At 38.1% G+C, this 26,955-nt stretch overlaps 1 protein-coding gene across 1 annotated transcript; it reads left to right on the forward strand.

The window, feature by feature from the left end:
• The first annotated feature begins 1,123 nt into the window (after positions 1–1,123).
• Positions 1,124–26,955, forward strand: LOC142518851 (DNA mismatch repair protein MSH4). The gene is given in 25 exon segments (XM_075621680.1): positions 1,124–1,225; positions 1,463–1,666; positions 1,752–1,787; positions 1,869–1,981; positions 3,396–3,441; positions 4,263–4,309; positions 4,623–4,730; positions 17,296–17,371; positions 17,679–17,751; positions 17,851–17,996; positions 18,077–18,162; positions 18,641–18,780; positions 18,855–18,994; positions 19,076–19,126; positions 20,928–20,991; positions 22,465–22,608; positions 22,696–22,763; positions 22,900–22,958; positions 23,508–23,664; positions 24,171–24,223; positions 24,315–24,413; positions 25,416–25,512; positions 25,514–25,531; positions 25,602–25,724; positions 25,966–26,955. Coding segments are annotated over 25 exon segments (2,379 nt in total). The 5' UTR covers positions 1,124–1,159; the 3' UTR covers positions 26,131–26,955.

Genomic DNA, 26,955 nt, shown 5'->3' on the forward strand with positions numbered 1-26,955 from the left:
AAAGACTTAAATGTATTACAATATATTGTAATAATCCACTTCACTTGGACTTATACATGCACTATCAAACTGAAACTCTTAATTTTTCAAATTTCTTATAGCAAATAACTGATTCGCTCTTAACAAGTAGCCTGAATACTATGAATTAACACAATGAAAATAAGAGCGTAAGTGTGCAATTTGTAGATTTAGAAAATACTCGAAGAGAGTATCAGAACTGATTGATGATCGACGATAGTGTGTTCAATATGTTCACCAACCTTTTTCAACAGAGTTGATCAGCTATATATAATCTTTGATCCCAACGGTCACATTGAATGTATTTAATGACAAACATCCGTTGAATCGTCGTTTAGTTCAATATGTTGACTTTATTTGACAGTGGTGCTAGATATCAGACTGTTTTGTCCTGTTACATCTGTTTTGGTTTTGTACGAACTGTCAGTCTGTCGGCTGATACTACAACCGATGTCGTGTCTAACTGATCAGGAGTCAATTGATTAGGCGAATCAGTTCAGCTGGAGAATTTCAGTTCAAACTGATATTATTTCAATTTGAGATACTTCAGCTAATGAAGATTCTTCCGGTTCAGTTAATCGAAATCTTTAGTTCTACATATCGGTCCTTTTACTGAGTTTTATGTCATCTTCTTTCAATTAAGATTTGTCCTATCAATTTGGTTCTTCGGCTCTCTTGCGGATATAATTGTCAAACTTTGAAATTCATAATATTCTAACAAAAATATATTTAGATTAAGTCTTTTTAATTCCAAAAATAAGAAAATAAATTTGGTGAACAAAATAATGGACATTTTACGAATATAATTATCCGACATGTTGGAATCGAACAAATTAATTAAATTTTAATATTGTCAAAAAGCGTGATTTTTTTTAATTATAAAATCCCCAAATTTTAGGGACTTCACAAACATAATGAAAACTAGTTACTCTGCACACACGATGCGTGTGTATACAATCTTTTTTATCATTATCGATGGACTAAAGTGAAATTTGACAAATTATGGAGAGACTAAATTGATAATTGAATTGTTGAAATAAAAAAAATAAAAATAAAAGTGTGTGTTGAAATTAAAAAAAAATAAAATTATACTTACGTGACGTTAGGAAATGAATTGGCGCGAAGAGTAACGCAGTTTTCAATGGAAGATCTCGCAGGAGAGAGCTCCAGCTTCATCGTCGGCCTCATCGAAAACCGCGCCAAAGAGGTATTTTTCTCTCTTCATTCTCTGGATAAGTAGTGTAGATTAACTCAATAATCGAGACCATTAATTCATATTTATCTATGCGTGTATGTATTATGTACGTGTAAGTGTCTGCATCCGGAAATGGAGGCTATGGTAGCGCCGATGATTCAAAAATTGGGCATTCGTATCTTCTACTGATGTTTGTTATACTTCGCTAAATTTGTTTCGTTAATGAATTTCCCATCGCCGAATTATCAGGTTGGGGTGGCAGCGTTTGATTTGAGATCAGCTTCATTGCATCTTTCTCAATATATTGAGACAAGCAGATCCTATCAAAACACAAAGACACTGCTTAATTTTTACGATCCTATGGTCATAATTGTTACACCTACCAAGCTTGCCGCTGAAGGTATGGTTGGAGTCTCTGAGCTAGTGGACAGATTTTGCTCTTCAATCACAAAGGTAGTTTGTGCGTGTGTATATATATGCTTTTGGATGTTATATACAGACTCAACAAATTCAGATAATGTTTTTTATGCACCTGCAGGTCATATCATCACGCAGTTTCTTTGACGACACCAGGGTAGCCCAGTGGCCATGCATTTATTCTTTTAGTACGTTAGGAGGTGATGTATGACTTTAACTAATGTATTTTTCTTTCAAGGGAGCTGCGCTAGTAAGAAATTTGGCTGCAAAGGAACCATCTGCCCTTGGTTTGGATACTTATTACAAGCAATATTATCTTTGCTTGGCAGCAGCAGCTGCAACTATCAAGTGGTATTTTTACATCCTTGAACTGTTATGAGTTTCAAGAGACTATATCATCATCTTTGGTAGATAATAGAAATTAAAGTCATGGAATAAAAATTACGTGCTAGACTATGAGTCATCATTGTCTAGGGTGCAAGATGCCACGCAATGATGTTTAATTTTTTTCCTATGACCATTTCTTTTACCAATTTTTTCCATCCGAGTAAGCCGGAAAGCGGGATAGGAGGGTTGATTAGAACGATAAAATTCATGGATTTTCGCAAGAGAATTTCGTATGAAATACTTTTGCCACTTACTACTAAGTTGGTTAAGCCTTAGTTTGTTTTAGGATCAACAGATATTTGTTGAGCGGTTAATAAATTGTGCAGAAGACTCAAACAAATCAGCAAAGGTAACAAAACACAAATGTAAATGTGTTATGTAAATGAGGTTCATGGAGATTTGAAGGTGGTGTTATACCACTACATTATCTCTTCTATCTACTGCGGAAGGAATTTGCCCAGAAGCTTTATTTCGACAATCCTTTGCAATGACAATACGCCACGACAGACTGTAACTCCTAGCACTACGAATGCTTAGAATTCACTTAGTTTTCTTGTTTGAGCTTATAAATACGACCATGCCGCTCGTATTTATGTGGAATATATTTATAATAAATACAGCTGAATAATATAAATTTTGAGAACTATGACTTGCAGCTTGAATAATTTCCCAATTGAAAAAAAAATGTCCTACAACCTGGTCGCATCTAGCAAGCTTATTTGAATTGGCTGTTTCCATCTCATAGTTGTGTAATACAATCTGTTTTTTTATCCCATCAAAATACAAGTCCCAACAAATTTATACAACTAAATTTTTCTAGAAAGGCGAGGGATATAATTTGGTCCGTTGAAATGGTGTAATTGAGGTGAACCAAAATGCCTATAAAGCACATATTTACATCATTCATCTTTTACAAGCCTTTCAGAAGCCCTTCCCCTCGTTGCTAGTGATTGTGCCTATTTCTAAGATTTTTGAGTGGGTAGATTTCCCTAAATATGTTACAGCCTTGATTGAACTCTTATTATTGCAACTAGGTTTTCAGCTTTTTGTTTTAGAAGTGGGAAGGACTCTTGTTATTAACGTAAACTGGTGAAGAATGGCATAATTATTGAAATGATCTTGCCATAATGTATGCTATACTACACATTTTATTTAATGTACGTCAAAAATAAGCACATGATTTCGCTAAAATGGAGACCCACCCTTCCAACCACTTTTGAATTATCTCTAATTTCATATAAAATTAATCTCGTGTCTTATGATAATTTTTCTACTATATGTGTTCGCACCAAGTATACTGAACATTGAAAAATGTATATTCTGATAAGAATAATTCAGCTAAAGCTTTGTCACAAAAATTTCAACGTGTTACATACAGGACAGAAGCAGAGAAAGGAATCATCGTCACTAACCATTCATTATGTGTAAGTCATTGTTTTCTGGTGTATTCCTCAGCCTCTTTGGACAGAAAAGAAAAACTAGAATATGATAAAATGTCAGTGGTTCTAATTCCCATATACCGTATTTCTCTTGAAAACTCAGTGCACAATATATGATGAATAAATTCAATGGTTGTGCTTGGACATCCATTAATTGGTTTCTCTTCTCATAATTATTTATCATTCTATGGCGATTCATTTATTAGTTTATCTATTTTTTTTTTCCAAATAAAACTTTCAATAAGAATACAAGGTAATCATTTTATAATTTAATGACTTTGATGATAAGATTGTTTTTTGAGTAGCATACTATTTGCAGTTATGAGTTCCCCTACATATTTACCCCTCCCTCTTTCCGAGTTCAAATATCCCATGAATTGCCATGGAATATGTAAGAGTTAAAAAGGATGGGAATCTCATGCATCTTTCCTCGTTCACTATCAGATAATTATAAAAAATCCTTTTTCAGTGACATTGTGCATTTAAGCAATGCCACCTCTAGATAGTTGATGAATATTTTAGAAACTAGAACATTATTGGAAGATTCCTTAGAAAGTAAGAGGATTTTATTGTTGACTCATGGAGTACTTGCTTCCATAATTATCTTAGCCCTTCTTCTTCCCATCCAAATCTCTACTACACGTATCATTTCAGTAAAATCTTAGAAGCGACTATTGCTTCTATGATTCTATAGAAGACATGTATTTCGCATTAGTTTATGTTTATCTGAAATAATTATTGACGCAACCAAATCTAATTGCATCATTACCAACTTTTTTCGATTGTGCAATTTTAACTTTTTCCAGGTTACTTTTAATGGATCATTTGACCACATGAATATAGATGCTACCAGGTATCATTATGTTTTATCTTTTTTAGACATCCTTTTACTTGACAACTATGGCATGAAGTTTCATTTACCAGTTTTGTTCGCTTACCTTTTACTTGTAATATTTTAAATATGTCAATACTTCTATTCTTTATATGCTGGAATACTATTGGGCAGTTTGTAAGGAAGTATCATGCTTACTATTCTTCATACTCTCCTTTTGTCACTATCGACATGTATACTTGCCATACATACCGACATACGGATTCTCTTTAACAGGGCCAGAAAGGTTGCATGTCATGTCTGTGCTCCTCATTATGTATATACTTTGTTTCAGTGTCCAGAACTTGGAAATAATTGATCCAATGCACTCCAGTCTTTTGGGCACTAACAACAAAAAGAGAAGCCTTTTTTCGATGCTCAAGACAACAAGAACTTTTGGAGGGTATGCCTGAATCTGATTTATAGTTACTGGAGCATTTGATCTGCAGATGTCCATGTACATCCACACATGTATCCATATGCTACACTGTAGAGTTCATGATTAGTAAGTGTAGTCATGTGGAGGAGAAATTGAGAGAAGAAATTGTATTGATCAGAAAAGTTCTCTCTGGTTAAAGTGATGAGATACAAAAGAGATTTACAAGCTTTCTACCCTACCAAAATAACGTAAGATCTGCTATCTAAATTTAAAAGTTAATTCCTATCTAGTAACGAAAAAAAAAATAATTATCTAAACAAATAAAGTCTAATATTTAACAGTAAGTTCAGGTCCTACAGAATGAAGACTGAAAAATGGTATGTTTTCAATTTTGTTTGTATAAAACACCAATGTACAACTTCATTAGTTGACCTACACTTGTAGATCCAATGCTGAAGTTTTGACAATGCACAGTTCTAAATGTAGCGTCCTTACCCGAGTCACTACTAAAGAAATAATAAGCATGCAAAAATTAAAACTTAATAACAACAATTAAACAACGAAAACCAAATAACTTAATCATCTTACAACTCAAATGAAAACAGAACAATAACAACAGTTTTAAACATTAATACAACCATATCGAAAACATAATACTGTACGAGAATACGATAAACCAAATAAAACTTTCACTAGATCACCACCGAAAACTCAACTGCTCTAGCTACTGCCCTGGCCTTCCGAACTGTCCAACATAAGACCTGCCTCGTGGAATGGGGTGCTCAAGATGAAAACAAGGACGTGAGCGACAATCGCCCAATACGAGGATGTACGAGTATACAAACTGATATGATGCATGTGAATGCAATATGCTCGGATATCAATGATCAAATCAAGAATCTCATACTCAGTCTAGAGACGCCTGAGTGTGTAGTCTCTGATCTGCCCTAGGCATTTTTTGGCTCCCACACTCATCATCAAAACGTGGACCTACAATGTCCAGGTCATCAGAGCTCGCGGGCCCAGTTGGACACTGTAGCTCTCGATGTCCCACCGTCCACAATACGAAATAGGGCTGAGCGGCCCCAACAAACGAGGTATATCTCAAAGATATCAGGCTCAACATGATATGTCATGCATAATATACCAAAGCAGTAAAACATGTATCATGCAACAGATAAATATGCAGCATATAAGTGTGTATACTGTAAACGCCCCAGATTCGATGACTGTCCTCACTGTATCAAGACGAGTCTTTCCAGCGTGCTTATGTCCTCCCTCACACGCACCCTAGGAAACTTTCCAGGAGGTCACCCATCCCAAAATTGCCCCAAGTCAAGCACGCTTAACTTTGGAGTTCTTATGTGATGAGCTACCGAAAAGAAGATGCACCTTCGTGATATGAGTAGTACAAATCAAATCTTTTAAGCCCTCTTCAACTGTACAGTCCATTACATTGAATAGTCTCGAAATCCCTCTCATTCCCGTGTGGGTCGGTTCATTCATGTTCCCTCCACCTAGAAGCCTGCCAGGAGCCGCTCATTGTCCGTGCAACTGATGGCATCGGCGATCACCCCCCGCCCTCTTCGGCCCCGGGCCTCACATGCCCACCAGCTTCCGCTTGGTTCGTCCCCGAACCACACCGTACTAAGAGAGGTCGGCTCTGATACCAACTGTAAACGCCCCAGATTCGATGACTGTCCTCACTGTACCAAGACGAGTCTTTCCAGCGTGCTTATGTCCTCACTCACACGCACCCTAGGAAACTTTCCAGGAGGTCACCCATCCCAAAATTGCCCCAAGTCAAGCACGCTTAACTTTGGAGTTCTTATGTGATGAGCTACTGAAAAGAAGATGCACCTTCGTGATATGAGTAGTACAAATCAAATCTTTTAAGCCCTCTTCAACTGTACAGTCCATTACATTGAATAGTCTCGAAATCCCTCTCATTCCCGTGTGGGTCGGTTCATTCATGTTCCCTCCACCTAGAAGCCTGCCAGGAGCCGCTCATTGTCCGTGCAACTGATGGCACCGGCGATCACCCCCCGCCCTCTTCGGCCCCGGGCCTCACATGCCCACCAGCTTCCGCTTGGTTCGTCCCCGAACCACACCATACTAAGAGAGGTCGGCTCTGATACCAACTGTAAACGCCCCAGATTCGATGACTGTCCTCACTGTACCAAGACGAGTCTTTCCAGCGTGCTTATGTCCTCACTCACACGCACCCTAGGAAACTTTCCAGGAGGTCACCCATCCCAAAATTGCCCCAAGTCAAGCACGCTTAACTTTGGAGTTCTTATGTGATGAGCTACCGAAAAGAAGATGCACCTTCGTGATATGAGTAGTACAAATCAAATCTTTTAAGCCCTCTTCAACTGTACAGTCCATTACATTGAATAGTCTCGAAATCCCTCTCATTCCCGTGTGGGTCGGTTCATTCATGTTCCCTCCACCTAGAAGCCTGCCAGGAGCCGCTCATTGTCCGTGCAGCTGATGGCACCGGCGATCACCCCCCGCCCTCTTCGGCCCCGGGCCTCACATGCCCACCAGCTTCCGCTTGGTTCGTCCCCGAACCACACCGTACTAAGAGAGGTCGGCTCTGATACCAACTGTAAACGCCCCAGATTCGATGACTGTCCTCACTGTACCAAGACGAGTCTTTCCAGCGTGCTTATGTCCTCACTCACACGCACCCTAGGAAACTTTCCAGGAGGTCACCCATCCCAAAATTGCCCCAAGTCAAGCACGCTTAACTTTGGAGTTCTTATGTGATGAGCTACCGAAAAGAAGATGCACCTTCGTGATATGAGTAGTACAAATCAAATCTTTTAAGCCCTCTTCAACTGTACAGTCCATTACATTGAATAGTCTCGAAATCCCTCTCATTCCCGTGTGGGTCGGTTCATTCATGTTCCCTCCACCTAGAAGCCTGCCAGGAGCCGCTCATTGTCCGTGCAACTGATGGCACCGGCGATCACCCCCCGCCCTCTTCGGCCCCGGGCCTCACATGCCCACCAGCTTCCGCTTGGTTCGTCCCCGAACCACACCGTACTAAGAGAGGTCGGCTCTGATACCAACTGTAAATGCCCCAGATTCGATGACTGTCCTCACTGTACCAAGACGAGTCTTTCCAGCGTGCTTATGTCCTCACTCACACGCACCCTAGGAAACTTTCCAGGAGGTCACCCATCCCAAAATTGCCCCAAGTCAAGCACGCTTAACTTTGGAGTTCTTATGTGATGAACTACCGAAAAGAAGATGCACTTTCGTGATATGAGTAGTACAAATCAAATCTTTTAAGCCCTCTTCAACTGTACAGTCCATTACATTGAATAGTCTCGAAATCCCTCTCATTCCCGTGTGGGTCGGTTCATTCATGTTCCCTCCACCTAGAAGCCTGCCAGGAGCCGCTCATTGTCCGTGCAACTGATGGCACCGGCGATCACCCCCCGCCCTCTTCGGCCCCGGGCCTCACATATACTATGCTTGGATATCTCAATCAGTTCATCACGTACCTCACTAAAACAATCTGACAGAAAGCTCTGAACCTAGACAATACCAACATAATGAAATCACTATCAAACCTGATCTTGAATCACCAAACATGCTCCGAAGGTCTTTTTAATGATTCTTAAATCACTATTTAAGGCTTTAGGATTATATTTGCTTCCGTCGTCAGCCCGCTGATGATGTCTCGATCCCAGTTCACCGACTTTCTCCTCGATTTGACGCTAGCTCCAAAACTTTCCGACACCAAAATGTCCTAGAAACTGGCTAGAAAACCTAAGTTATATGGCTATAAGTCTCTCTGAAGGAAGCGGTGTAGGAAACAAAAGATATCAGCTTTCATTTATAGGCTGGATCCGGATTAGTTCAGAAAATCCGAATCAATGTTATCTTCAATGTTTCAGAATCTCATTTGTCTAGTTGGATTTCTCGGGATAATTTAATCTGAAGTAGATTGGGTTATCCATTTTAAATTCGGTGGATCTCAACAGGTTGATCCTGAATTATCAATTTCCTTAATAATGCTTAATTAACAACCTTTTAATCATCTTTTAATTAGTTCTCATTTAAAATAAGGATTCGGGTCATTACATCATCCCATCCTTACAGAACTGAAGTACAATACAACTAAATAAAATACAACCCATGATTACAAAGATACAACTCAAAACAAATGTGGATATTCTAAGCGCATATGACTGTCTAATTCCCAAGTCGCTTCTGCAGTACCTCGGCGTTGCCATTGCACTAGAACAAGTGGAATGGTCTTGTTTCTGAGCTTCTTCTCTTTCCTACCCAGGATTAAAAACAGCTGCTCGACATAAGTAAGTCTTCTTCAAGTTGAACATCTGTCTGACCAAGAAGGTGCGATTCATCTGCTACATACCGTCGTAGCAACAATACATGAAAGATGTTATGAATGCTGGACAGATACGGTGGTAAAGCCAATTGATACGCCAAATTTCTAACACATTCCAAGATCTCGAAAGGTCCGATAAATCTTGGGGCTAATTTTCCCTTGAGTCCAAATCTCATCACTCTGCGGAATGGTGAAGCTTTAAGGAAAACTTTTTCCCTTAACTGAAATTGTAGGGGTCTACGCTTGATATTCGTGTAACTCGATTGACGATCTTGTGCAATTTTAATTTTCTTCTGGATCAATTCCACTTGGTCAATAGCTTGTTGCACTAATTCAAGTCCTTGCACTTGTCGTTCTCCTACTTCATCCCAAACAATGGAGTACGACAACGTCTACCATACAATGCTTCAAACGGAGCCATACCAATGCTGCTGTGGTAGCTATTGTTGTATGCACACTCCACAAGCGGCAGATGATCATGTCATCCTAGTCCAAAATCCAAAGCACAAGCATGCAACATGTCCTCGAGTGTCTGGATAGTCCTCTAAGACTGACCATCGGTCTCTGGATGATAGGCAATACTCAGACTCAATATCGTTCCAAATGTTTTTTGAAAACTTCCCCAGAACCTTGAGGTAAAGTGTGGGTCTCTGTCACTGATTATATTTGTTGGCACACCATAATATTTAAAAATCTCTTGGACGTATAGTCTTGCCATGCGAACGAAACTATATTCCCGACTATACGGAATGAATGTGTTGACTTAGTCAGTCGATCTACAACTACCCAAATGGCATCACAATTCTTATATGACAGCGGCAAGTGGGTGACAAAATCCATCGTCACATGCTCCCACTTCCATTCAGGGATAGGAAGACTCTGAAGTAATCCCCCTGGTCGACGATTTTCAGCTTTCACTTGCTGACAAACCAAACACTTGGCTACGAACGGGTAAACATTTTTCTTCATACCTTTCCACCAAAACTTGGTCTTCAAATCCTCATACATTTTCATGCTTCTAGGGTGGATACTCAACTTACTCCTATGAGTTTGAGATAAAATCTCGTCTCTTAATTTAGAATCTTTTCTGGAACTACGATTCTTCGTGACATACACAAGGTCCCATCTGTTTGGAACGCAAAGCCAGATGTATTGTCTCTGTTATCTAACCTTGCTAACTTTTTCACCTTCGGATCAGAAAACTGAGCTTATCTGATTTTGGCATACAATGTCGGTTCATATAAAATGCTTCTTATTTGAATATATTCCATTCTTTTGTTATGACGGAAATGAAATCCCAGAGAACAACAATCTTGGATTACACTTGATATGAAGCTTGTCTGAAGTGCAGATTGTGAAGACCCAAAATTTTACTAGACAAAGAGATAAAGTACCAAGTTGATTTTAGTTTTTGCATTGAAGATGAATTATGTCATAGAGGAGAATAAATTACATGCAACCTTTGGTATGGAGGGGGAAGGCCTAAAGTCACATTGGTGATTAATGCCATAAACCATGCAACCTTTGGTATAGGAAGACCTAAAGTCACATTGTTGCCTATAAATAGTGGCAAAGGAATGAGTGAAATCACACCAAAACAACATCAAAAGTTCTCTCCAAAAGTTGTAATTTTCGAATACAAAAAATTATGTCCAATTTCAGAAAGTTTTGCTCATTGTTTTACACATCCAAATCCGATCTCCACCGTTCAGAATATACCTACACGTGTTTGGAGCAATATATCCAAAATTCAGATCGATCCAACGGTTCAATTAGGCGCAAACATTTTTGCAAGGTGACTGGTTTTTCAGTGTCAAACTCCAACTTGTTCATTCCAAGATTTTTGGAACAATCTTTCAGGTAAGTGGGTTTATGTGTTTTAAAGTTATGTATGTTTTAAAATTCGATCGTATACTGCATGTTGTGTATAAGTGATGATTTTGAAATTCTAAGTTACTTCAAAATCGTTTTGTTCCGTCCGTTTTTCAGTCATGCCCTCCGCTTCGTTCTGTCTTGGTGTCGCTCTGTTCGAACCAATCCGTCTCTGAATGATAAGTTATAAGTATGGATCTGATAATGATGCATCGGGAAAGCCTGTGAGGGAAAAGGCCCCAGAGGGAGCATGTCTATGGGAAAAGGTCCCAGAGGGAGCTCGAATGCCGGAAAAAGTCCAAGAGGGAGCCCATTTAAAGGAGAAGGCCCCAGAGGGAGCCCAAGATCAAGGATAGCCCATGATCATTATAATCTGTTTGTCTGATAAGTTCTGTTCTGAAATGTTCTGATTTGTTCTAAGTCTGATTTTTGTTCATCCAACTCTGAAGCTGTCATTTGTTCAATGTTTGACTTCTGTTCATTCAACTCCGATATACTATACTACGTAAAAAGAAGAATGTTTTAAAAGTATTATGTATCAAATGTTTTCTGGTATTCGATCGGCTCCGCTTGCTGAGTGTTTCCCAAAACGCTCACTCCCTTACATCCCTCACCAGATGAAATGAAGAACACGTAGAACATAAGGAGCAGGAGCAGTTCTGGGGCTGGTAAAGAATTAGAAGGAAGGAATTCAAGTTCTGGATGTTCAAGCTCATATGTGTTCATTTGTCTTTATTAGTAATGTTTGTACTTTTAGCTTCCGCGACCTCTGTATTTTTCCTTTCATGTAAAGGACAGTGGAATTTTATGAAATAGACTGATATTTGGCTATTTGCTACGAGGGCCTTATTGTTATTTGATTAACAATGCCGGATGTCACCGACGTCTCGGTCTCGGGGCATGACACAGATAATCTCACCTTGCGATTAAGAGCATCAGCTGTAAGATTCACTGATCCTGGATGATACTTGATTTCACAATCATAATCTTTTAACAAATCCATCCCCATTCTTTGGCACATATTCAACTCTGCTTGAGTGAAGATATGCTTCAAGCTCTCGTGAACCGTAAAAATCTCAAATCTCTCTTCATAGAGATAATGTCATTAGATCTTCAAAACAAACACAATCGCTGCCAATTCTAAATTCTGAACTAGATAATTCTCTTCATGCTTGTTCAACTGTCTGGATGCATATGCAATCACATGACCATTCTGGGTTAAAACATACCCAAGTCCTTGAAGTGATGCATCAGCATCAGTGTACACAATATACCCTCATGATCTAGATCAGTAAAGCTAAAACTGGTGCAGTTGTCAAGCGTTACCGCAATCCATTGAAACTATTTTCACAATCATGTGTCCATTCGAACTGCACATTCTTACATGTCAGCTGTGTCAACGGTTTGGCAATCTGAGAAAATTCCGAGATGAATCTCCGATAATAACTTGCCAAACCTAGAAAACTTCTTGTCTCTTGAGATGATTCCACACTGCTTCGATCTTGCTAGCATCCACTGATATCCCATCTTTGGATATAACATGTCCCAATAAGACAACTTTGTCGAGCCAAAACTCGCATTTGTTCAACTTAGCATACAGTTGGTGATTCCTTAAGGTTAGCAACATAATCCTTAAATGTTGCGCATGCTCTTTAGGACTACGAGGGTATACTAGTATGTCATCAATAAAGACAATGACAAACTTGTCAAGATACTCCTGGAATACTCGGTTCATTAAATCCATAAATACTGCTGGAGCATTCGTCAAACCAAACGGCATCACTAGAAACTCGTAATGCCAATACTTTGTTCGAAATGCAGTCTTAGGGATATCACGTTGATGGGCTCGAAGTTGATGATATCTAGGCCGTAAATCGATCTTCAAATACACTGAATTCCCTTGCAGTTGATCCATCAAATCATCGATCCGTGGTAACGGAGATTTATTCTTGACTTTTACTCAGTTCAACTGTCGATAATCTATGCAAAGTTGCATAGACCCATATTTCTTTTTAGCGAACAACGCCGGTGCTCTCCAAGGAGACACAATGGGTCTAATGTATCCCTTGTCAAGAAGATCTTGTAACTGTTGTTTCAACTCTTTCATCTCCGTTGGTGCCAATCTATAAGGCGCTCTGGAGATAGGTGCGGTTCCTGGTACCAATTCTATTTCCGCTTCAACTTCCCTCTCCTGAGGAAATCCATGAATTTCATCGGGGAAAACATGTGTAAATTCATCGACAACTGGAATGTTCTTCACGTTGATTACATCCTTCGATACGTCCACAACATAAATAAGGTATTCCTCACCTCCTTTCGCTAAAGCCCGTTGTGCCTTTACAGCAGACACCACTAGCATTGGAGGTCAAGCTCCCTCACCGAAGAACAACCCATTCCCGTCTCCTTCTGGACGAAACTGAACGAGACATTGATAACAATCTGCGGTCGCTCTATACTTAGTCAATAGGTCGATTCCCATAATACAATTGAAATCTTCCATAGCTAATATCGTCAAATTGGCATACAAGTATTTTCCCTCAAACTCTAGCAAACAGTTTACTACATGTCGCTTAGCTAAAACCTCTTGTCCCATTGGTGTAGACAACGACATTAAAACATCTAATGACACGTAGGGTAGTTTATGCTTTTTAACAAACATTGATGCTATGAATGAATGCGATGACCCAGTGTCAACTAATACATATGCAGGGATAACACATAAAAGAAAATTACCTGCAATGACTCTCTCGTTTTGTTTTTCAGCTACTCTTGGTTTAGGGCAAACATTTGCCCCTGGACTCGTGGGCATTGCTGAGATCCTTGTGATATTCCTCCACGACGAGAACCTTGAATAGGAAAACCTTTCTGTTGCACAGTGGCCTCGGATTGTTTTCCACTGTAAGACCCTACCATAGAACCTCGCGTCCACTCTGATCCTCCAAGTTAGGGCTATCTCTCTTCATGTGACCAAAACCACCACAATTGAAACAAGCACCTGTCACTCTTCAACAATTCTCCGTCTGGTGATTGCCCCCGCAGTGGCCACATTGCAGTTTTTTCATACCTAAACTGTGCACCCCTCCAGAACCGGAAGAAGAAGAAGATGCAGACTTCTTGAAAGATTGACGTCTCGGTCCCAACGAACTAGAATTTTTGCTAGCTTGCATAGCCTTCCTCCTAGCAATACTGATCTCGGCTTGATGACAACGATTCATTAATCCTTCGTACAAAGTCGGATTGTCACAGATAGAAACCCGATCAAAAATCTCCTGGATCAAACCATTCAAAGAGTGAGAATATTTTGCCGCAGAATTCTCACTGATGTGAGGAGCGTACGACAACAGATCCGTAAAACGCTTTTGGTAATCCTCAATGCTCGAATCTTTCTTATTAGTCAACATTTCCATCTCCTTCGCCTGACGAAGAGCTGGCTAAAAGTGATGATTGATGAAGGTCTGACCGAAATGTTCCCTACGAATCCGTCCATGCTGTTGAACTAGAATGGCAGAAACAGGTTTCCTCCATTTCCGAGCTTTTCCTTGGATCATGAAATCGGCCACCTCCATCTTCTCATTCTCGTCATAGTGCAACACTCGAAAACACTGCTCCATGATATCGACCCAAGCTTCAGCAACATTAGCATTCTCATCTCCTGTCAACGATGGAGGTCCAATCTTAATGAAATCCATAATGTTGACGCGGTTCCTATGTCTCCTTTCCTCATGATCTCCGTGATGCCTTCCGTCACGATCTCTACGGCGATGTTCTCGGACAGCCTCATCGTCGCCATGACGGCCATGTCCCACACTACCGTGATTGCTTCCATCTCCTGACATCTGAAAGTAAACCCAAAATCGATCCTCTAAAACTTCAAAACAGAATTATTAATGTCCCAAAAATCTTTGCATGCTCGGATACCAACTGTAACGCCCCAAATTTGACGACTTGTCCCGCTATACCAAGACGAGTCTTTTCAGCGTAGCATGCTTATGTCCTCACTTACGCGCACCCTAGAAAATTCTCAGGGGGTCACCCATCCCGGAATTTCCCTAGTCGAGCATGCTTAACTTTGGAGTTCTTATGTGATGAGCTCCCGAAAAGAAGATGCACTTTCTTGATATGAGTAGTACCTTTAAAATATTTTTAAGACATTTTCATCTACACAGTCCCATACCTGAACTGTTTTGAAATCCCTCTTCTTCCAGTGTAAGATCGGTTCATTCATGTTCCCTTTGCCTAGAAGCCTGCTAGGAGTCGCTCATTGTCCGTGTAACCTCATGACAGCGGCGATCATCCCCCGTCCTCTACGGCCCCGGGCCTAACATGCCCTCCAACTTCCGCTTGGTTCATCCCCGAACCACACCGTAAGGTCGGCTTTGATACCACTAAATTTAGCGCCCTTACCCGAGCCACTACTAAACAGACTAATAAAAATGCAAAAATTAAAACTTAATAACAACAATTAAACAGCGGAAACCAAATAACTATATCATGTTACAACCCAAACGAAAACAGAAAATAACAACAGTCTTAAACATTAATACAACCATATCGAAAACATAATACTGCACGAGAATACGATAAACCAAATAAAACCTCCACCGGATCACCACCGAAAACCTAACTGCTCTAGCCACTGCCCTGGCCGTCCGAACTATCCAACCTAAGACCTGCCCCGTGGAATGGGGTGTCCAAGATGAAAACAAGGACGTGAGCAACAATCGCCCAATACGAGAATGTACGAGTATACAAACTGATATGATGCATTTCACATATGCTCGGATATCAAGGATCAAATCAAGAATCTCAGGCTCAGTCTAGAGGCGCCTGAGTGTGTAGTCTCTGATATGCCCTATGCATGTTTTGGCTCCCACACTCTCATCAAGACGTGGACATACAATGTCCAGGTCATCAGAGCCTGCAGGTCCCGTCGGACACTGTAGCTCTCGATGCCCCACCGTCCACAATATGGAATAGGGCTGAGCGGCCCCAACAAACGAGGTATATCTCAAAGATATCAGGCTCAACATGATATGTCATGCATAATATGCCAAAACAGTAAAGCATGTATCAAATAAGTGTGTATACTACACTTGGATATCTCAGTCAATACATCACGTACCTCACTAAACAATCTGACAAAAAGCTTTGAACCTAGACAATACCAACATAATGAAATCACTATCAAACTAGATCTTAAATTACCAAACATGCTCCAAAGTTTTTTCTAATGACTCTTAAATCACTGTTTAAGCCTTTAGGATTATACTTGCATCCGTCGTCAGCCCGCTGATGATGTCTCGTTCCCAGTTCACCGACCCCCTCTTCGAGTCGACACTAACTCTGAAACTTCCCGACACCGAAGTGTCCCAGAAACTGGCTAAAACACCTAAGGTATATGGCTAATACTCTATCTGAAGGAAGTGGTATAGGGAACAAAAGATATCAGCTTTCATTTACAGGCTGCATCTGGACTAGTTCAGAAAATCCGAATCAATCTTATCTACCATGTCTCAGAATCTCATTTGTCTAGTTGGATTTCTCGGGACAATGTAATTTGAAGTAGACTGGATTGTCCATTTTAAATTTGGTGGATACCAACAGGTTGATACCGAATTATCAATTCCTTTATATTGCTTAATTAACAACCATTTAATAATTTCTTAATTAGTACTTCATTCAAAATAAAGATTCTGCTCATTACACTAAATTTCTCGGCTTCCGATTATTTTCTGTACCACAAGATCTGCATGAATTATATAGCTCTGTAAAGAAAGTAAATTGCTATAAATCTTGCTATTTCATGTCATGCAAATTTATACTATTTTATTAAGTTTGAGACACTTAGAGTAACTAACTTTGGTGTCATGGTCTGTTTTTAATAATTATATATATTAATAAAATGTTAAAATTTTAATGTAAGTTATATGTAGTTCAGCGGATAGAGTCATTGTTTCATGAGGTTTATATTATAGGTTCAATTCTCATTGATGTCATTTTTTTATTATTTTATTTTTCAATTATTTTTTAATTTATATATCAAAATTACAGTGTAGTCCTTCACTATTTCTTATAATTATATTTTGATCCTTATTTAAATATAAATCAAATAAATTATAAAAAATATTATACAAGCACGCAACTCGTGCGTCTGTCCACTAGTTGTGATAATTGATGCGGTTTGAATAGAAAGTAATAGGCATGAATAAATTGCTGCATATGCATGGCATTACTGAGATACATCTTGGTAAGAGAGAATCCTATGTGGATATGGGCTTTAGCTTTATCTGTTGAACATGCATTCAAGTTTTTCTCACTATTAACCAATTTGTTATACTCTGATTTCTGCAGGACAAGACTTTTGAGAGCTAATCTTCTACAGCCTCTAAAAGACATTGAGACGATAAATGCTAGACTTGACTGTTTGGTAAGTTTTATCACACCTGAAAATCTCCACATACACTGGAATTCAAGCAATTATCAATTATTTTTCTTCTACTTCAAAATTTAATGGGGGTATCAAAGTGGTTTGGTTTCACCTACCAATTTATGCACAAATAGTGGAATTTAAGCTATTCTCAATTTTTCAGTTAAATTGAACTTACGAAAACATAAGCTTATGTTGATTCCCAAAACTGAGGTCTTCAATTTAGTCTTTGCTGATAAAAAAAGAATGAATACCTTCTCTTCTATTTTCATAACAAGGTTGATGTAACTATCGAATTTGATTCCAGGATGAGTTGATGAGCAATGAGAAGCTGTTTTTTGGTTTGTCACAGGCTCTTCGTAAGTTTCCGAAGGAAACTGGTAGGTTCTGGGAAAAGGGGAAATGGTTACTTTTCTGGTTCTTTCCTGCTAAGACTGCTGTAATTGGTCGAACTATGATTATTTATGCTTGGTTTCCAGATAGGGTCCTTTGCCACTTCTGCTTCAAGTCAAAGAAAGTTATGAATGAAGTCTTGATCATTGACAACTCCAGAAGGAGCCAAATCTTGATTTCAAGCATTATTCTTCTGAAAACTGCTCTGGATGCATTGCCATTACTTTTAAAGGTGCATCTGTCTCTTCCAATATTCTGATCATACACTTATAGGCTGATGATTTTCTGATTCTACGACTTCAATATTCTTAGGTGCTCAAGGATGCTACATGTTTTCTACTCAAAAATATTTACAATTCGATGAGTGAAAATGAAAAATTTGATTCTATAAGGAAAAGGTATCCACTTCTACTACTGAGTTATTTAGCTCATAGGTAATTCAGTCGATCTTGATCCTATGTCTGTGCTGGTGAAACTTGTGGTTCTACAATTTTCTTCTAAGTTTAGATTCATATGAAGCTAATTCTCTCATCAGCTAGAAAGGCTATGCATCATAATATTAATTAATTTTCCATTTCTTCTAAAAAGGAAACTAGCTTCTAAGTGACTCTGAATGGATGTTCCGGTGATTATTTAACCTGACAGCTTAGAAAAACCTCGAAAACGTGAATTTGTTTACAAAAATGCCTTTTTGACTTGAACTTAGGAGCCGATGACGGTATTGTTCTGATTTAGTTTTAATGATCATAAAATAATTTACATCAGCTCATTACCCAGTAATTCATGTTCTACCAAATAGGCCACATATGTTCACAATAGTTACAAACATGGGCAGTTGTATATTTATAAAACAGTGGTGAAATATGGCTCCTTTAGGATTGGAGACGTGATTGATGAAGACGCTCTACATGCACGTGTTCCATTTGTTGCCCGAACACAACAGTGTTTTGCTGTCAAGGCCGGAACTGATGGACTTCTAGATATTGCAAGAAGATCATTCTGTGACACCAGTGAAGGTTTTCTGCAAGATGACGGGTTTGATTTGTCTTCAAGTAATTGATTTCTAGCACTTAACCATCAATATTTGCAGCAATACACAACCTTGCAAGAAAATATCGGGAGGATTATAAGCTACCAAATTTGAAACTTCCATTCAATAATAGAAAGGGATTTTATTTTAGCATTCCTCAAAAGGACGTTCAGGGAAACCTTCCCCGAAAATTCATCCAGGTTAATGAACAATTGACTTAATTTTGAAAATCTCCTCCGAAAAATTCTTCTGACTTTTTCCTCTGTTGTTTTTGGTATCAGGTCATTAAACATGGAAATAACATCCACTGCTCTTCTTTGGAACTTGCCTCTGTGAGTGATATCATCACTTTGTTGGTTATCCTTTTAACTTCTAGTGGTCAAATACACTAGTCAAGTATATAACATTTTTATTGAAGCGATGATGTGATTATAACTCTGCACTCTATTGCTAATTTTTAAGGATGTGTGCGCCATATTGGGCACCAATGCACATTTTTCCTTTTATAACTATTACATTCTCTTAATATAGTAGAAGATTAGGAAATCTTATAGTAGCTATATATATTGGAATAATCTTATAGTATGGATTTCTTTACTAGTTTAGATTAGAGAGACTCTTGCATATCAAGGAGATCCATGCAACCGATTTTGTCAATTAAAATGTTCTTATTTTACACTGATATTTTTAAATTATTGTACATTAACATTCAATAGAAATACAGTGGAAAAGAGATTGCGTGAGTCAGGTTCTATAGTTTGTTTTGGCAAAGTTCCAATCAAATCATGGGCCATTAGCTCAACCCTAAGATTAGGACCTTCGCCAATGAAATTCTAAAATGCCCAAATGGGATTGTCTAGGTGATCACGAATAATACTGGTGGGGGCAGGCTCACCTGGATTTCCCCGACAACAACCGTCCTTGTTGAGTTTGAAGGTGCCAAACTGTTGTTTGGTCCATCTAATCCCAGTCACATGAGTAACTCTTTCCTCAGAAAGCGAAATTCCCAAAGCTTAGGCAGTAGAAGAAAGTGTCTCCAATGTTCAAATATGTACATCCCTGGACCCTGCATTAGCATATTAGAGATATTGGACAAGATAGTTCAAATAATTTTTGGGGCTGCACACTTGACGTTTCGATGTTTTGAGCTGTTGCGAGGCACGAGAGAAACCAGATAATAGGGAATGGAATAGTTTCCTTCATATGCACCTTTTGTCTCCACTTTTCACCAAGCTTCAAATCCTCCAACTTATCCATGTGAGAAACACCAAAATAACAAACAAAATATGTCCATACCTGTGTAGTTATCTCACTGGAGCCATTTCTTTTGTTATTTTAATAATAACTCATCAGTGATTTTATTTATCTAAAACCACTTTTCCATTAATAGATAAAGATATATATTGTTTGTTAATCCAGGAAATTTTTTCTAGTTATGTAAATCAACTTTACAATGAGGCCTACTCTCGGTTTGGAGAAACTTATATGTTAGATTCTTCAGGATCCTATTGTCTTTCAAAAGACTTTTGTGTTATAATAGGTGAAGTTATCAATGGGTATACCGGTCCCTTTCACAATTGGAAGAAATACCTTTCAAGGTTCACAATTTTAGTATAGTACATTGGCTCTTGTAACTCAGCTATATGGAAGCTTTAACTCCTCTGGTTCGTCTGGTGTTCGACACCTGCTTGGACATTTTGTACTTGAAAAGGCATTTACAATACAATTCACTTGCTAATGTTCACGTCCTGTTGCTCGCCAATGGTAACAGCTCTGAGCAAATATTTGCAATATAATACATATTTGTTCTTTACAATTTGATGCTCATCTATACAGTATCTTTTGTGGTAGGAATAATTTATTTTATCTCGTGAATATGTTTTATGAGTTGTCTTGCTATTTGTGCTATAACCAATACAATAGAGATCAACCATACGGGTGTTGTTATGTATTTTGAGTCCAATCAGTCATCTAGTAAAGATTGATTGGGATCTGTTGCTCTACTGGACTACTCACATTGCATCAATGAGGATCTAGGGCAAACAGAGAAAGTGAAAATTTATATTATTGTGTTATGCCCTGTCGATATTTTCATTCGTGATTACTTTCCTTCTTTGATTTCTTGAATAACAGTTAAATGTGAGGAACAAGTCTGCTGCTAAAGAGTGCTATCTTCGAACAGAATTATGCCTTGAAGGTTAGTCTAAACTTTGTTTACTTTACTACATGTGGTGGCTTACATGTCTTCTGCGGTTGTATTGAGATTTTTGTAAGCGTGACTACAAAATAATATTCACGATATTTTTTTTTTCCAATAGCGTCGTGATGTTTTATAATTATTTGTCCATTTGGTTTCGAACAACTGTCATCTTTTCCACTATGGATGCACTCTTTATGATGCTTGTCTCGTACAGTAACATACAATAAAGTTGGAAAAGCAGCAGTGACACCAGTGCAGGAAGGAAATTGTTAATCAAGTTTTTTCCTAAAACATAATGCTTCATTAAAAAACTAAATGATGGATTGAAAAATATAATGGAAAAAAAAAATTTCTTTTACCCATCTCTACTATGACCCAAAGTTGTCGGCACCATGTGGCTCCGGGTCTTACACATATTTTTTTCCTCGAAACCTTTGTAACTATGACAAGCGGAAAAGATGGGAATTTTTTGAGGAAGTATTTCTAATTAATGTATTCTTTATTTGTTAATGATATGAAAATGAAGAAAGATGCAAGTCTTATATAAGCTGCATATGAAACCAAGCCCACAAAAATCTGAACATAATTAGGAAGAACTTAACTAAGCACAAGGTTTCTCTTTTGATGATATAATTGGTTGCTTTGAAGTGAGCTGGAATACTCTCTCATTCTTATCCATATCCGTTATCTCTGAACCTCTTGGGCAGTCAAATTATCTCATCTTCTTTGGATGGGAACTGTGTTGTCGATGCTCTTGCTTATCATGCTTGTATCAACCACAAATTTGTATAAGCTTACTTGCAGTGTGAGTGCTTTTGCGGGAATTCTTTTGTAAACTTCAAATGGGGATTTCTTTTGAGTATTTATACTTGTTGCAATCAGAGTGCCCCTTCTCCATTAAACCTTGTCACTACCATAAATTGGCTGTTTCTGGATAACTTTTGTACCCCTTTTATTTCATTTTGCATGACATTTATAATAGTCGAACATAATTCATAAGTTCTAAAGTTGATTATATAATTTTGAAGTAAGATGTGATACGCTTTAGTTTTTGTTATTGTTGTTGTCCTTTTCTTCCTAATTTTTCGATTCAAGAAGAGCAAGGTGAAAGTTTGAAAATAGTGGTGCTGCATAATGAATAGTCAAAATATAAAAAAATTTCTAAGCTAGTTTTTGGCTTGTTTGGGAATGAGTGTGCTTTTATCCACCTGTTGTGCCCTCAAAAGTTTCTGTCCAATCTAAAATAGAGCTAGAGGTCTATTTAATTAACCATTCAATTTTTTCTCCCACATCCCTAAATTGATAAATATGTGTTTTTTACTTGAGACTTGTGCATATGCTTATTTAGGGCACATTTGTTGATTTTTACTACAGTCGAAGAATCAGCAATGATTTATTTTACTTCATTTCTATCTCTGTTGGATGAACAATTATCAGATTTAACAGTAATTGTCTTGTTTTAAAATGAAGAGCTAATGGATGCCATACGGGAGGATGTCTCTGTGCTCACCCTTCTTGCAGAGATTTTATGCCTTCTGGATATGATAGTTAATTCATTTGCTCATATTATATCCACCAAGCCAGTTGACAAATATACCAGACCTCAGTTTACGTGTAAGTGATGACATTATTTCTTTAGCGTTCTTTCGGTGCATCGGAAAGTTTAATTTTATAACTGCACAACCATTGAATTTCTTGTAGATGATGGTCCATTGGCCATGGATTCAGGAAGGCATCCTATCCTTGAAAACATACACAATGATTTTATTGTAAGTTATGCATTGGATCTTCTAATAAATGTGTGTACTTTATATTATATGGCAATATTCATGGATAATCTTATTTGATATGAGGAAGAAAAAAGGTAAATTCAGGTTAAACCGATGACTTAATTTGATTTTACAGCCCAACAATGTTTTTCTTTCTGAAGCGTCAAATATGGTGATTGTTACCGGCCCAAACATGTAAGAAACCTTATTTCTGAGTTCCTCTACTTTGTCATAGATACTTTTGTCTTTAAATGTACCAAAGCAAAACAAGTGAAGTGAAATCCATATAAATGACGGCATTCAATTTCGTCTATGATCCTAAATATACAGTTATGTAACAGGTAATGTAGCATTAGGCGTCAATACAGTAAAATGGTGTCCATAAAACTAATTGACGAGGCAGTTGAATTCATAAAATGAAACCGAGAAATGCCCTTATCATTTTGTTAGGCAGGAGATATGAAGCTTGGATAATCAAGTTAGAAATAGCAGTTACATCTTGATTGCTTAGGCCAGGGTTACCTTCATTTGCCTTTTAATTCTGCTCCTTCAAACATAAAAACGGAATATTTTCCTGCTCTGCTTTGGATGTTGCTTTTCATGATCCTACCTCAATGCTGCTCAGCAGTGGATGTGACTTGGCATAGATCTTCACCAAAGCCATAAAACACCTCTACTTTCCCAAGCTTAAGTTAAATCTGTGCTTTTCACGTAACTGTTATCAAATGACTTTTGCTAATGTAGGAGTGGGAAGAGTACTTATCTTCAACAAGTTTGCCTGGCGGTCATCCTTGCTCAAATTGGCTGCTATGTTCCTGCCCGCTTTGCAACTCTGAGAGTTGTTGATCGAATATTTACTAGGATGGGAACTATGGACAATCTCGAATCAAATTCCAGTACGGTAATTTTTTTTCTCATATTTTAAGCAATTATCTTCTCCATTTTCTATACGCAACACGATGCGTGCTTGTGGATATCATGTTACTATGACGGGCTTCACTTTGCCAGTGTAGGCCTTGCTGGGCTTCGTTAGATGCATCCACCACTAGACTATGGCATTTCATGAAATAAGATTTGAAATTTAACTGGAATATACAGGGAACCTATTTTGTTTCATCATTCGGATATCTTTGTTTGCATTAGGTTGGTCTTTCAAAATTTTCGAAATGGTTGTAGGACTCTTGGACTTGTGTTTGTGTTCTTAAATATAACTCATTTCAGCCCTAAAATAGATTAAGCTCGAAACACACTATAAAGTCAGAGAGTAACAAGAAGTGTAAAATTAAGTTATCCAGGTGTTAATCATAATTTCACACGTGAAATTAATTTGATTTCCACTATTTTGGGACTGTTTTTGTGTAGAGATAATAGGATGAATATTTTTAATCTTGTGGTCTTCGTATGAAGTTTATGACAGAGATGAAGGAGACAGCTTTCATCATGCAAAATGCTTCTCATAGGTATATTCTTTATCTGTTGTCCATAAACAAAAGTCCTTGTTGGTTTTTTGGATGCGTCTCATGGCTTTCTTGCTCTGTCTGCTGGAAGCAGAAGTCTAATTGTGGTGGATGAATTGGGGAGAGCAACATCTTCGTCTGATGGGTTTGCAATTGCGTGGAGCAGCTGTGAACATTTACTGGCGTCGAAAGCGTAAAATTGCTTTCCAACTCCTTGTATTTGTGTTGAAAATAATTTGCATGTGGAAGGAAAAGCTTAAAATTGATTAATCTTGTAATTTTAGTTGAGATTAAATGATAAACAGCGTTCCAAACACTCTACGCATGTGCTTATGTGCTTATCACATGCATGATACATGCTTTCTGATGACGACAAGTATTTGATTTCGGCATTTTTTTCATAGATGTATTTCTTTGTGGTCTCATGATACTTGTGTTGACCTCTTCTATCCTATGCATCATCTTTCAAATATTTACTTTCTTCTGTGGAATTGATCCAAGGTAAATCATTGCATACAATTAACGAATAATTGCGACCACTACTAGTCCAAAGCACCTCTAATGTTTAGGCATCACGAGTTAGAACATGATATATTTATGCTCTATACTACTTTTTTTGTGTATCCTGAAGGCTAGCAGTGGGTGTCGTTTTTTGCATTATTCAGTGAATGTCAGTTGGCACTTTCTCACTTTATTTCTGAAAATTAGTCTTTTTCCCCGAATGGAACTTCAGTGAAATGAATCACATGACTCCATTTGCTAATTCATAATTGTTAGTGTCGACAAGATTTTCTACTCAGGCAGGACTTGTGTCAGTGATTTAGTTGTTAATCGGGAAGAGATTATTGAGAAAAAGATCTTTGTTATTTTACATTTTGAATGATTTGAAATAATTTCTGTTCTGCATAATGTTGTGCCAACTTTCTGGACAAATGGAATGAACAAGGATTTGAACTTGTATTTCAAACATCTATGCCGATAGACTATTTGATTCTATAATTTGTGCATTTTTTGCTATCTGCGTCAGGTATCAGCAAGATAAACCAAAAATGGGTCCTATTGTTTCCAACATCCATTCATTTATTGTCTCACTCTTCCCAGAATTTTGTCAATGAAACCATTTCATATGATGATGGTTGCAAGAAAAGCATTTCATAGTATTATAATTACACAGATTGGTATTTATTGGTTTCAGGTATACCATATTTGCTACTCACATGGAAAACTTATCAGAGTTGGCCACTATGTATCCCAACGTGAAAATCGTTCACTTAAATGTTGACATAAAAAACTAACCGCATGGATTTCAAGGTATGATTATTTTGGTTCTGTATTAGTTTTGTATTTTAGACTTCATTTTCTCACTTCAACTGCCAACCAGTTTCAACTGAAAGACGGGCCGAGGGATGTAGGCCACTATGGTCTTATGCTAGCAGGAGTAGCTGGATTACCAGGTTCAGTGATAGAGTCAGCCAAAAGCATCACAACAAAAATTACACAGAAGGTACTTTCTGGACCAGTACAGTAAATCTCATCTTGTTTGATGCTTTACTGGAACATGCAAGTGCATCTAAAAATTCAATTGAGGTAGGACATATTTAGGAGGGATTGATTGCCCTTCCATCTTACATGCTAGGTTTATAAGTGGATATACAAATATTAAATCATGAGCTTGAGTCACGCCGTGTTCATGTGATTGAAATTTTAAGAGTTGATAGGTTGATTGCTACTAGATCTGGTTGTAGGAAAGGAAGAGAATGGAGATACATATCCAGGAGTATCATGATATTCAGATGGCTTATCGTGTTTCTCAACGGTTGATATGCTTGAAATATTCGAACCAAGGTGAAGAATCGATACGCCAGGCATTGCAGAATCTGAAGGAAAGTTATGGTGATGATGGAGTTTAAGTCTTTAAGAACTCTAGCCATAAATCACAAGCTTTTAATCCTTTTTTTTTTTTTTAACTTGAGGTTGTTCATTTTTCATTAGTGAGATATTATCGAGCTCGAATTTACTAATAATATAGAAAAGTATTACATTTTAATTCCTCAAATGGCTTGTTGTACATTGGTGGTGAATGCTATCGCAATCTAAGTTTTAAAAACATTAATAAAAAAAACTTGAAAAATCTTTTATGAAATAAATAAATAAATTATTTTCTTAAATCCTTCTCTTCCCTTTCAAACGCAAGTAATTGCAGAGAGCTCCGGTTGGGTTTCACTGCCTATCTCGTCCGATCAACAACGAGACATTTTTCGGTCAATGCCACCGTTTGCCGATTATATTGTTGCAAAGCCTACGGTATGACCTCTTCGAGCACCCATCAATCGTCGGATTTTGCTGGAGCTACAGCCAATCTTGGGGTTGCACTCAGTCGTTCCTGTTCTCCTCCATCGCCACTTACGTCGCCGCCTCCGCGTTCATCCACCGCCGCCCTCTTACCCTAGGGCCCACGCTTGCCACGCTGGTTTACTCTATCGTGTACGGATACATATTCTGAAGTGAAATCGAGCTGCGAAGCGCGTGTTTCCCTTTCGTGGTGAATTGCCAGATGGTGTAGCTGAGCTGCCATGTGATCTGCCATTTTGGGAAAGTGGATGCTCGAATGTAGCTGAGCTGGTTGGACTCGGGTTTTTCTTTCGAGTGAGTCGATCTCACGGATTTTAATCTGTAGATAAGTCAATTCTATCGATATTTACAATAAAAAATAATACTCATAGCATAAAAAATAA

This window comes from Primulina tabacum, chromosome 11 (assembly GCF_025594145.1).
Source record: "Primulina tabacum isolate GXHZ01 chromosome 11, ASM2559414v2, whole genome shotgun sequence".
Classification (NCBI taxonomy): Eukaryota; Viridiplantae; Streptophyta; class Magnoliopsida; order Lamiales; family Gesneriaceae; genus Primulina; species Primulina tabacum.